The sequence below is a fragment of the Haliaeetus leucocephalus genome, unplaced genomic scaffold (genome assembly GCF_000737465.1).
Source record: "Haliaeetus leucocephalus isolate CR32 unplaced genomic scaffold, Haliaeetus_leucocephalus-4.0 Scaffold210, whole genome shotgun sequence".
Lineage (NCBI taxonomy): Eukaryota > Metazoa > Chordata > Aves > Accipitriformes > Accipitridae > Haliaeetus > Haliaeetus leucocephalus.
Window position 1 is genome coordinate 185206 of NW_010972646.1, and position 11464 is coordinate 196669.

Genomic DNA, 11464 nt, shown 5'->3' on the forward strand with positions numbered 1-11464 from the left:
CCCCCCAACCCCGGATGCCTGGGCCCCCCCCAGACATCTGGGTCCCTCCTGACCCCCCCCTCCAGAGGACACCCAGGTCCATCCTGTGACTCCCCAGGATACCTGGGTCCCTCCTGACCCCCCCCCACCCAGGACACCTGGGGTTCCCCCCCTCCCTGGGACACCTGGGTTCCCCCCCCACATGCCTGGGTCCCCCACCCCGCTGGACGCCCGGGTCCCAGCAGGGCGCAGAAGTGACGCTGCAGCTGCTGTTCCTCGATGGGGAAGAAGCTTTCGGGGACTGGAGCATCACTGACTCCCTCTACGGTGCCCGGCACCTGGCGGCACGTATGGCTGCCACCCCCCACGGGCCACACGGCACCCAGATCACCACCATGGTGAGTGGCATCAAGCCCCACGGCGGTTTGAGGGCGGTCCGGTGGCACCTGAGGGTGGTGGCACCATGCTGGGGTGGTCTGTTGGCTGTGACCCAGCTGGGATGGTCCCATGGCATCCAAGGATGATGGCCAAGGGTGGTGGGTTGATCCGAGGGCACTGGAGTGTGGTGACATGGCATTGGCCCAGCTGGGACGGTCCCTGCCACTGCCGTGACCCAACTGGGATGGTCTGGGGGTCCTCAAGGGTGGTGGCATGGCGTTGGCTCAGCTGGGACAGTCCCACGGCATCCGACCAGTGGCACTGTGGTGTCCCTGTGCTTGTGCTGGTGTCCCCATGGTCATGATGGTGTCCCCAGAGCCTGCTGGTGCTGCTGGACCTGCTGGGCGCCCGTCACCCTGCCATCCACAGCCACTTCCCCCGCACCCACCACTGGTTCCTGCGCCTCGTCGCCATCGGTGGGACTTAGGGATGGGGGCAGAGGGGTGGGGACAGGGTCAGGATGGGGATGGGGACAAGGGGGTGGGATGGGATAGGACATGGGGACACAGATGAGGACAGGGCACGGGTGGGACATGGGGATGGGGGACGAGGTGGGACACAGGGTTGGGACAGGGATAGAAACAGGGACGGGATGTGGACAAGGGGCTATGATGGGGACAGAGAGGAGGAGGCTGGGGGTATCACAGGAGGTTCTGCCCCACCATGTTCTCCCCGTGTCCCCGGTGCAGAGCAGCGCCTGCAGCGGCTGGGGCTGCTGCACGTCCTCCCCCAGGACCAGCCCTTCTTCCGTCTCAGCCCGGCCCCAGGACCTGTCGAGGATGACCATGTCCCCTTCCTCCAGCGAGGTGACGTCCCCACCTCTCCCCTGTCCCCTGGGGCACATTGTCCTCCTGTGGCCCGGGGTGCACCATCCCCGTGTCCCCATGCTGCGTGGCCAGGGCAAGAAGCAGGGTGGGCAGCTGGGGTCCCGTGGGCTGATGCCCCAGGGGACGTGCCCTCCCACTGTGTCCCACCCGTGTCCCTGCAGGTGTCCCTGTGCTGCACCTTATCCCCACGCCCTTCCCACGTGTATGGCACACGCTTGAGGACACCGAGGACAACCTGCACCCCCCCACCATGGAAGCCCTGTGCAAGATCCTGGTTGCCTTCGTGGCCGAGTTCCTGCAGTTCTGAGCCCCACCGTTACCCGTCACTCCCAGCCCGCACCCGTTGGGGACTCTGGGCTGTGCTGGGAGCCATCAGTAAAGTGCTTGGTGACCAGTGCTGCGTCCTGTGCCATCACCTGCCATGGGGACAGCTGTGGGGCCAGGGACACGTGATGGATGGGGACATACGGAGACACATAATCGAGAGCCCAAGGGAGCACTACTAGGATGATGGGGGGGGTCCTAGGGAGGTGTATTCGGGTCCTTAGGGACCCCCCAGGAACACTACTCAGGCCACAGGGGAATCAACTGTAGCAGTGCCTGGGGCCCTCTGGGGAGCTGGGGGGAGCAGTTGGGGCCCTTGGCCTCCACTGCCCCTGCCCCAGAGGAGCCCAAGATCCTAATTGGTCCAAAAAAGAAAAAAAAAAAGAAAAAAGAACAACAACAAAAAAACAACCCCCCATTTTATTGCTTGTACCGTACAAATATGAGGGCAGGTGAGAGCTGCCAGCTGGCTGCTGTGCCCGGGATGCCGGGCCACTGCCACCTTGTTGAGGGGGGTCTCATCCCCCCGCCCAGCTCCAGTATTTTTAAATTAATTCAACTGAATTCGGGCAACTAGGAACCAAGAAAGAAACAGCAAGTTTTCTCAGTTCCTCCCTGCGGGGAAGCGGTACCAGGCACCAAATTCCTACCTCCAAACTGTGGCCCTGGTGTCAGCTGTGCCAGGAGCCGCCGGGTGGCAAGTCCAGCTTGTCACTGGCCTGGCTTGTTGGTGCGGGCATTGTGGTAAAGGTGATGCTCCCCAACCGCCGGGTCCCACCGGCGTTGTGCCATGCCGGCAGGGTCTGGAGCCAACAGCCCTGGTGACAGTGGCCTTCTCAGAAAGGCATCCACGGAGCATCTGTCGGGTGTGGATCAGTGGTGCATGCCAGAATAAACCCAGTCCCAACACTGGCAGCCAGGGTTGCCAAGCTGCTGGTGCAGTGGCAAAAAGCCATGTCCCTCTGCTACACCATCATCCACTGAGGATGCTGGAGGATGTGGCAGGTGTCACTGAGCCTGGCATCACTGCAGCTCCTGGCTTTAAGGCACTGGAGAAGCCAAACTATTGCTTTTAGGATCACATTTTCCTTAGGGCCACGCTGGCCGGCCGCAGGGTCGAGGTACTCCCCTCTGCCAAGGCGCCGATCCAGGGATACTGTTGGTTTTCGGTCACTGCAGGTTCAGTTCAAAGCAGAGGTGGGAGGATTTGAGGGGCTAAGACATGCACCCCACAGTCTCGGGGCGGGTCCTGCCCTATTGTTTCCCCCTCCTCCAGGCAGCCAGCATTGGATCCTGGCCATGGGGGGGAGTTTTCCCCTCCCTACTGCTGTCAAAATGGCTTCTCCCCATCCGGGAGCCATGGGTTTTACTTGGTGGAGGGCTGGCTGAGCTTCAGGGGGGGTCAAGGCCACAGTTGTGGGGAAATGGGGGTTGGTTTAAAAAGCTGCGAGCACTTCTAGGAGTTTAAAAAATAAAAATAATAATAAAAATCAAAGCAGTCCTAGGCTAGGGGCAGGAGGCACGGCTTGGTGCCAGTGGGAGCCATGGAGCAAGAGCACTTTGTAGGGGTATGGCTTCTGAAAGGTGCTGCGGCACAACGCTGGCGAGCCACAGCTTCCCGCCCCCCTTCTGCCAGGCACGGAAGAAAAATCCCCCCCGCCGTGAGTGAACCCCCAAACCCTCCTCCTCGGAGGCTGAATCCCACTGCTACCGGTTACTCCCGTATGCTGGCGGAGTAGGAGAACTGGGGGAAGTGCGTCCGCTGGTCATTCTCCAGGGAGCCCATGTTGTCATCTGCAAAGCCAGGGACAGAGAAGGGTTTGAGGGTGAGGGACAGGCTGATGAAGCCTCCCTGGTGTCTTCACAAGTTTCCCTGCTCCCTCCTGTGGCAGTGATGCCACCAAAGCTGCCCAAGACCTCTCCAAGGCAGCAAGAGGGACCCTGAGCTTTTATAGAGGTGTGACAGCTATGCCACCAGCCCCTCAGGTGACACCCACCACCATGATGGTGACAGGAAAACGAGGTTGCATGAGAGGAAGGTGTATAGGTGACAAAGGGGGTTCCCATTTCTTGGCAGCACTGGCACTCACAGCGATCCGGTGGGGTGATGGTGATGGATTGGGCGGTGAACTCATCATCGAAATACCGTGTGTCGATCTCAGACGTCACTTGGGGCTTGAATGGCGGGACCAGCTGATAGAGAACAGGAGAAATTTGCTCGCCAGCAGTGTGCCAAGTGCCTGCCTGCCCCTTCACCCCCTCAAAGTACTCCCTTCCCTTCCTACCTTCTTCTGAACCACGTCCTGCCAGTTGATGGGGGCGAAGAAGCGATGCTCCATCACCTCCTTGGCATCGCTGGGACCTCCGCCGAGCCTGCAGACACAGAGAGGCATGTCCAGAACTGCCAGCAGTGCTGCGGTTCCCCCCGTCCATCCCCAGTGGGCCCTCACCTCTGTTTGGGATCCTTCTTGAGCAGCCCAGCCAGCAAGGATTTGGCCTCAGGGCTGAGGGTACGAGGGAAGCGAATCTCCTCCATGAGGATCAGCTCAAAGAGACGTTCGTGGTCCTGGTTGTAGAAGGGGAGGCGACCGCACATCATCTCATACATGACGACGCCCAGACCCCACCAGTCCACGGCGCGGCCGTAATCGTTGTCCTCCAGAACCTACATGAGGGAACACGGAGAGGATGGTGTCGATGAGGCCAAAGAACCAGGCAGCAACACAAGGAGGGAGAAGGGAAATCCATTCTAGATACAACCCCTCCTGCAACCCAAGTGTTTGGAAAAAGCCCCCGCTGAACCACTGCCATCTTGGACTTTGGGAATAGCCTCCACAGAAAAACCTCTTTGGCACAAGAGTTTCAAGGAAAGCCTGGCTGTGGGAATGCTTTAAGTACCTCCGGAGCCAGGTACTCGGGAGTGCCACAGAAAGTCTTCATGGTGGCTCCATCCGTGATGCCTTCCTTGCAGAGCCCAAAGTCAGTGATTTTGATGTGGCCATCTTTGTCCAGCATGAGGTTTTCCAGCTGAAAACAGACAGGTGGGAGAAAAGGTTTGGAGCTGAGCGAAGTTGGGAGCATGGGAGCGGGACGCTGCTCCCCAAAAGGCTCCATCGGATGGTTGGGGTCTCAATCCATCATTGCCACATGACGGGGATGAGGGTGACACCTCCCCACAGGGCCAGTTCATGCTCTCTTCTGCTGAACCCGAGCTCTCATCCTCCCTCCTGCAACAACGTGTGTGAAAACATCCCCAGCACCAGGTGGAGAGCAGTTCTTCGCCACCCACAATAAGCGAGAGTGGGGAAAGGGCTCGCATCAACTGAGTGCAATGCTCTGCCAGCTGAAACCTTTTGAGGCCCCTCAGGGTGATTTTTAGGAGAGCTGGGAGTGACTCCACACCCCCAAACACCAGCCCAGAAAGATGAAAATTGCCCTGGTGCTAAGATGGGGTGAAGGCACTGCTTATGGATGCTGCTGTCGCCAGGTTAGTACCTTAATGTCCCTGTACACCACGTCCCGGGAGTGCAGGTACTCCAGTGCAGAGACTATTTCTGCACCGTAGAAACGGGCTCGGTCTTCTGTGAAGACGCGTTCTCTTGAGAGGTGGAAAAACAGCTTAAGAAAAAAAAAAAAGAACAGCTGATCAAAAAGTGCTTAAAAAAACCCACTGAAACTCACGTTAATCGCTCTCAGCACGCAGCTAATGCGGTCATATGTGTCCTAAGCTCCTCGCCTCGAGCGATCAAAATATTGACAGCCTTCACTCTGCCAGCACAGGCTGGGGGAAAAACGCTGCCGTGCATTGCCTGCAAGAGGGGCTGTGCCATTGGCTGTGTTCCCCCTTGCAAGGAAAGTGTGTTGGGTTGGAGAAACAAAGCTGGACACCAGCACAGGCTGGAAGATAACAGAGCCAGTGATAGCTGGAGGTGCTGTGGTTCCACAGCTCCCCAGGTGATGAGGAAGAGGGCTCTGGGGGCCCTGGACAGTTGTTTCATGCATGCAATGGCCTTGCTGCAATATCAAGCATGAGACAGGCGAGCGAAGTGCCAGGAAAGCTTGGGCAAGAGGAAAGCCACGTGCTCTACCTCCCAAAACATGTGCTGAGGGGAGACTGTGGAATAAATTATCCACCAATGAGCTGAAAACAGCTATTTGACATGCAGACAAGATCCTTCCAAGCCCTGAGGAGAGCATTGGGTCTTAAGCTCCCACCTCTCCACCGTTGGCATACTCCATGACAAAGCACAGCCGGTCGTTTGTCTGAAAGGCATATTTCAGCGCCTGCAAGAGGGGGAACAAAAGGTCTTAGAGAAGCTGTGGGGCTCCATGCTTCCAGAGAAGGTAGTAAGGGGAAGGGAACAGTTGTTCTGGGGTGTGCTGGGCATCCCAGCGTGCTGCCCCTTTGCTCCCTCACTACCACCAGCCGTACTTACAGTAAGGAAGGGGTGCCTGGTGTTCTGCAGTACCCGGCTCTCTGTAACAGTGTGTGCCACCTCATCCTGCAAAGGGAGGAGAAATTAAGTGCCATTTATCTCCCATTGTTTCTGAAAAATCAGAGATTTTTCATGGCTGCCAACTATTCCCAGAAAAAAACCCAGGGATGGGAGCTCCAAGTGCCAACCTCTGCCCCGCTTTTGTCCCCACGGGGCAAAGGGTTCATTGGCCAGATCGTCCGGAGGAGGACGTGGCTGCACTGCATCCCCTGAGAGAGGCAAGTGAGTGGATCCCACGATGTCACCCAACTGTGTGTTACAACACACACCTGGGGTTTTAAAATAAGGGTAATTCCTGGAATCCCCCAGCATTTAGAGCACAGCAGGAGCTGGCCATTGCTTGGCAGCTTTGGAGGTATGTTTTGAAAGCCCTCCCAACATTTGGGGGTTTGGACTACATGACCTTTAAAAGTCCCTTCCAACCCAAACTATTTTATGATTCTGTGATCCCCTAAGCCCTGCCAGCTCTCCTCACCCTCCACTGGGGTTTGGCACTTACTTTTGCAATGATGACCTCTTTCCGTAGGATCTTCATGGCGTAATAGCGGCCAGTGGCCTTTTCCCGCACCAAGATGACTTTGCCAAAAGTACCCTTTCCCAGGAGCTTCAGGTAATCAAAATCATTCATGGTCTGGGGAGAAACGGGGAGATGGAGGTGAGAATTTGCAGCGTGGGCAAGCGGGATCCGGGATGGGAAAGGGTCTTCTGAGCTATTTCACCCGCCATTATCCTGGTGACAGCAGACACCATGGGGATGAGGTTTATCCCATAAACCTCCCTCATCACTTGGCAGTCCCAATCCACCACAATCCTGCTTGCGGCAAGAGAAGGTGCTGCGCCAGGGGTGACTTACAGCCTTGGTGCGGGTTTTGCTGACAGCCACCTCCATCTCCTCAGCACCGGTGCTGTCATTAGGAGATCCGCACTTGTAATCCATTGTGTCCGTCTCTGGTTCCTGGTTCTTCAAGCTGTTTGCTACTGTCTGGATAGCTCGCATCCACTCCTCACTATGGAGAAAAAGGGGATTGGTGGCACAAGGAGGTGCTGAGGATCACCACGGGGGGCTGCGCCTGCCCCTCCAGCCTTTGCAGGCAGATGGGAATCACAGCTGAGAGATTTTGGGGCTCTCCTGCAGCTAGGATTAACACAATGTGCTATTTATCCCGGACTCCCAAAGGAAGGGGCCATCCCGCATGCCTACCGCTCTTCAGGAGAGTCCACATGGAAAGTCCTCTCAATGACTGTCGTCCACTGCAAGCATCGGATGACAAAGGTGTTGGGCCGAGGCCGCTCAGTCTTCATCAGCTGGCACTCTGTGTAAAAAAAGGGAAGAGGATGGTTTGGGATCAAATATCCTCAACCCAAAATCTTCCCTAACAGTATCGGTGATGAGGACACCCTGCCCAACACTGACTTGTAACCACCGACAGCCCTGAAGCCACATGTGCCAACATACCTGCCACAGAGAAGTTATTCAGAGGCGGTAAGCTGTGGTCGGATGTCTCTGGCCGTTCCTTGTAGCCAATGAAGGAGCCATCACTTTTCAGCAGGAAATACCGGGGTCGCCACGTTTTGATGTATTCCCCTGCGAGAAAGAGGGGGGCGCAGGGGGTAGTGCAGGGGTTTTCAGGGAAGGACCCCTCATAGGGGGTCCCACTGCTGAGGTGAAAAATTAAATGGCAGAAAGACCCCTCATAGACAGAAAAATAAGTGGATATTTTTCTTCCGGCTGTTTTCTAGGAGCTGCTTCAGAGAAGCTCCTGCAAAAAGCAGCCAGCTGGTGTAATTTAGGAGAGGTGCGAGCAGCGGGTTAGCCTGAAACATGCTTGATCTGAGGTAACACAGCACAAAAAAGCTTCATGCTTCCCCTGGCAGCTCCAAAATTGACCGAAAGCAGACTCAGCAGCTCTGGATAAAGAAACAGCATCAGAGAGAGGCCCTGGCTTCCCTCTCTCCAGCTATATTTGCCCAGAAGGAGGAATCCATGAACCTGCTGGACACAAGGATCCAGCTGGGCTGCCAGTAGGAGAAAGGTGGCTGGAGGCAGATGGCTTTCATGCCTGGTCCCCTTGCAAACCGCCCTCAGCAAGGGAAGGAAAAATAAGAGCCACCATCAATGGGTCTAAAAATAAACCCCCATGTGTGCAGCTGCTACAATGCTGCAACATTCCCCCTGTAGGGCTAAAAATAAAGGGGCTGGTTGGGGGTCTCACTGCAGGGCCACTGCAGCAGCTGGCTTAGCAAACTGGGTTAGACTGTCTGCGAAGAGATGTTAGGATCGTCCTCCAGCTTCCCAATGCGGCAAGCAATTAAGAATGATGCTGCTGGAGGATTTGCTTGTGGCACAAACCAAACACTAGTTAAGTGGTGTTGCTGATTGCTGGGAGAGCTGCTGAGTTGAGCGACGAGCAGGAGAAAGCTGAAGCAGGAAGGCATTGGTGGGTTTTCGGATGCCCTGCGGTGCCAAGGTGCCTTGTGCCATTTTGGGGCAAGGGGAAGCAGAGACCGTCCTGCATTTGTGCTGGGGAAAGGTTAAAATTGCCGGTAACTGGAAACCGGAGCTATCCTTTCCCAGCAGCAGCTGCAGTGCTGGATTCCCTACAGTGACCCAGCCTTGGAGGTATGCCACTGCCACTGAGCCGGCTCCCCGGCTCGCCTCCCTCACCTCTCTTGTGCAGCCAGCCCTCCTTCACGACTGACACTTCATTCATGGTGGTGCCGTAGGCTCTAACCCCCTTTCTGCCGCAGGACTGGGGAAGCGGCTAACGCCAGGGGCAGCGGGAGGAGCGGCAAGAGCAGAGATGACCTGCGGGAGAAGAGAGAGATGCTCAAGGAAAGCTGTCAAAGTTCCTGATGCTCTTCTTTCCCCTCCCTCGAGGGGAGGCAGCCAGTTTCAGCACAAAGCCACCCCCACATGCTGATTAAAAACTCCTCCGCTGCACCAGTTTCTCAAAAAAAAACCCCACCCCCAAACTTAAAAATCAGCATGGAGGCCGTGCAAACCTGGAGATGCTGGGATAGAGCAGGTTTGTTGGCATTGTCCCTTTACCTGGCTGCCACACAACACGGGATTAAAAAACCCTTGGGAGGGTTGGACAAGCATGGGGGGGGAGCACAGTCCCTTGCAAAACAAACAGCTAGAGAAAAATTAATCGGAGTCACCTGACAGGATTAACTCCCTGGGCTCCAAAATCCCACTGTGCTGGGCAACGGGAGGCAGCAGGACAAGGGGACATGCCACGTCCCAGCAGTGGCTGCAGGGGATTGTCCCCACCTTGGGTTTCCCCAAAGTCACCTTGGGCTTGCTGCCCCCGCCATCCCCTGCCGTAAAACCCAGCCCCATAAACGTGCGGCCAGGCGCAAGAGTTTGGGTTTTCCAGCTGCATCCAAAGCAAGACAAGAGCCAGAGCAGCCTGAGACAAATTCCCTGGACACAGTGTTATCCCAATGAGAGCTCCCACTCCCTTCCAATCCCTGTGGATCAGTTCCAGCACCTGCCTAACTCCCAAACCTCCAGCCTTGTTTTAAAACCTCTCATCTCACCTTTAAAGCTCCCTCCGCTACAGGGACGAGGGGTTTTCCAAAGGGAAGCATGGCAGGTGGAAGGGAAATAATTTCTGTTCCTTGCTCATGTAAATCTGCCCATGCCTTCCCAATGGGAACCCCCTGCCCCATGAGCATCCTGGGATGCTCCTGCAATCCCAAATGGGGAGGAGGATTTTGGGGACTCTGCTCACCCTTGAGGCTCCTCCACTCGCCCAGCAGTGGGCAAGGATGCAGGGCAGGCAGCCAGCCAATTCAGGCAGAATAAATACAGGCAGGACCTTGCAGCACATGGAGCTAATGCTTCTCCAGCTGCTGAAGGGTGGATCTCCAGATGGATCTGCTCCTAGACGGGCTCTGGCAAAGAGCTCATTGATGTTAATTAAAAAGGAAATAAAAAGCTTGCTGCAGAAAAGGGCTCTAATTAATTTCAGAGCTGGCCCAGAGAGGCTGAGCCTGCTGCAAGTGTCCCACAAGGGATCCGGACCACAGACGCAAAAGATGCACAAGAGGCTTTAATAAAAAAATCCCCCAAATTATGAAAAACAGCCCCTAAATGAGTGATTTGATAGGGATGAAGGTTGCAGGATTTTGGGATTGGCTCATCCTGCGGCCACACTTCAGCACAGCGGAGAGATGCCAGCGCATCCACAGCATTGGAGGTGGGTAAAACACAGTGAGGATGCAACAAGCCTTCGAACCCAGTGGTGGAACAAAGATCTTTTCGGTGAGGTCTGGGCTCGTTCACATCCAGGACTTGTTTCTATGCTGTGCTAATTATCCTGGCTGCAAGTAAAAGCCTTCAATTGATTGAAGCCTTGGCCTTTGATTATATTTTTGTGCAAAGCACGGGACAGCGAGGCCCTCAAACCCGCAGCCTGTGGACTTCTCCCAGCCAACGCTGAGTCTTCTTTCAACAGCAATATGAAAAAAACCACACGGTGTTGGTTTAAAAAAAAAACAACAACAAATTGTTGGGTTTTGGGTGTGTTTAAGGATAATTACGACAGTGGGAGAATTGCGATTCAGGAATCACCAGCAGCTTGAAGCATCAAACCCCATCATGGTCCCGTCCTCATCCTTGAAGGCACTGGAGGATTTTTAATATGATCCTGACAGCTAACGAAGAGCGGGAACAAGCAGTGGTCGTTAGACACGTTCTCTGAGCCCTGATTGTTATGGTTATTTCTGATGATGGATGGGGACTGTATCTGCCACCAAGGGATCCTGACAGCCCCACAGATGCCATGAAAGCGGTTTCCAGGCATGCACCGAAAAGCAGCGATTAAAAAACACACCAAGAAAGCCCCATTTCAGGCGCACTCAAGAAACTTTAAACCAGCTGTGAAGTGGCACCGTAAAAGATTTGGATCTCAAAGTGTGGTGGCGTGCATCCTGTCCCGGGGAAGAGCGGTGAGGAGCTTTCAGAGGAGGTCTGAAAGGTGTCGGTGCCGAAAGCCGCAGAGACAACACAGCCCGAGCCCGCTCCTCCAGAGGGGCAGGGGGGGTTGGGTGCCGGGTACCCCCCCGGGCTGCAGAGGCAGGCAGGAGGCTGCAGTTATTACTTACTTACGTGGGGGCAAAGCACTTGGGCGGGCTTGCTCAAGGGGTGGCTGGGTCCCCCACTGCTGCTGCTCCTCCCTGGGGGAGAATACTGGGGTGGTGGTGGTGTCCCAGCACAGCCTCCCTACCCAGCAGAGGTGCCTCAATCTGCAGAGAGCCCCCAGATCCTGTTCTCCCATGGCAAAGCCCCCCCCAGGCAAAAGACAACCCCCAAACCCCAGAGGAGCGTCCAAGCCCCCCCACCTCAGCCCCTTGGGACAGGGCCCTCCAAGCCTGCCAGGTCCTAGTACAGCC

The 11464-nt window shown here is 55.9% G+C and overlaps 2 protein-coding genes across 4 annotated transcripts in view; one reads left to right on the top strand and one right to left on the bottom strand.

Moving 5' to 3' along the window:
* The window catches only part of QPCTL (glutaminyl-peptide cyclotransferase-like), a 3114-nt gene extending 1412 nt beyond the window's left edge, over positions 1-1702 (top strand). The window contains exons 2-5 of the mRNA XM_010566451.1: positions 225-377; positions 734-833; positions 1107-1223; positions 1406-1702. Of these exons, the coding sequence (XP_010564753.1) occupies positions 225-377; positions 734-833; positions 1107-1223; positions 1406-1551 (516 nt within the window). The 3' untranslated portion in view covers positions 1552-1702. The remainder of the gene's footprint in view (positions 1-224; positions 378-733; positions 834-1106; positions 1224-1405) is intronic.
* A 289-nt stretch (positions 1703-1991) lies between these two features.
* On the bottom strand, positions 1992-11071 carry AKT2 (v-akt murine thymoma viral oncogene homolog 2). 3 transcript variants are annotated; one of them, XM_010566400.1, is made up of 14 exons: positions 10644-11071; positions 8730-8870; positions 7521-7649; positions 7266-7377; positions 6918-7071; positions 6564-6695; positions 6005-6070; positions 5784-5852; positions 5064-5186; positions 4467-4595; positions 4019-4233; positions 3854-3941; positions 3659-3761; positions 1992-3362 (listed from the first exon to the last, which is right to left on the bottom strand). In XM_010566400.1, the coding sequence occupies exons 2-14, from the start codon at positions 8773-8775 to the stop codon at positions 3283-3285; spliced, it is 1446 nt and encodes a 481-aa protein (XP_010564702.1). In that variant the 5' UTR covers positions 8776-8870; positions 10644-11071; the 3' UTR covers positions 1992-3282. The 3 variants fall into 3 exon arrangements, with proteins under 3 accessions (XP_010564702.1, XP_010564701.1, XP_010564703.1); XM_010566399.1 differs by lacking the exon at positions 10644-11071 and having other exon boundaries at positions 8730-10489; XM_010566401.1 differs by lacking the exons at positions 7521-7649; positions 10644-11071 and having other exon boundaries at positions 8730-10490.
* Positions 11072-11464: the final 393 nt, after the last annotated feature.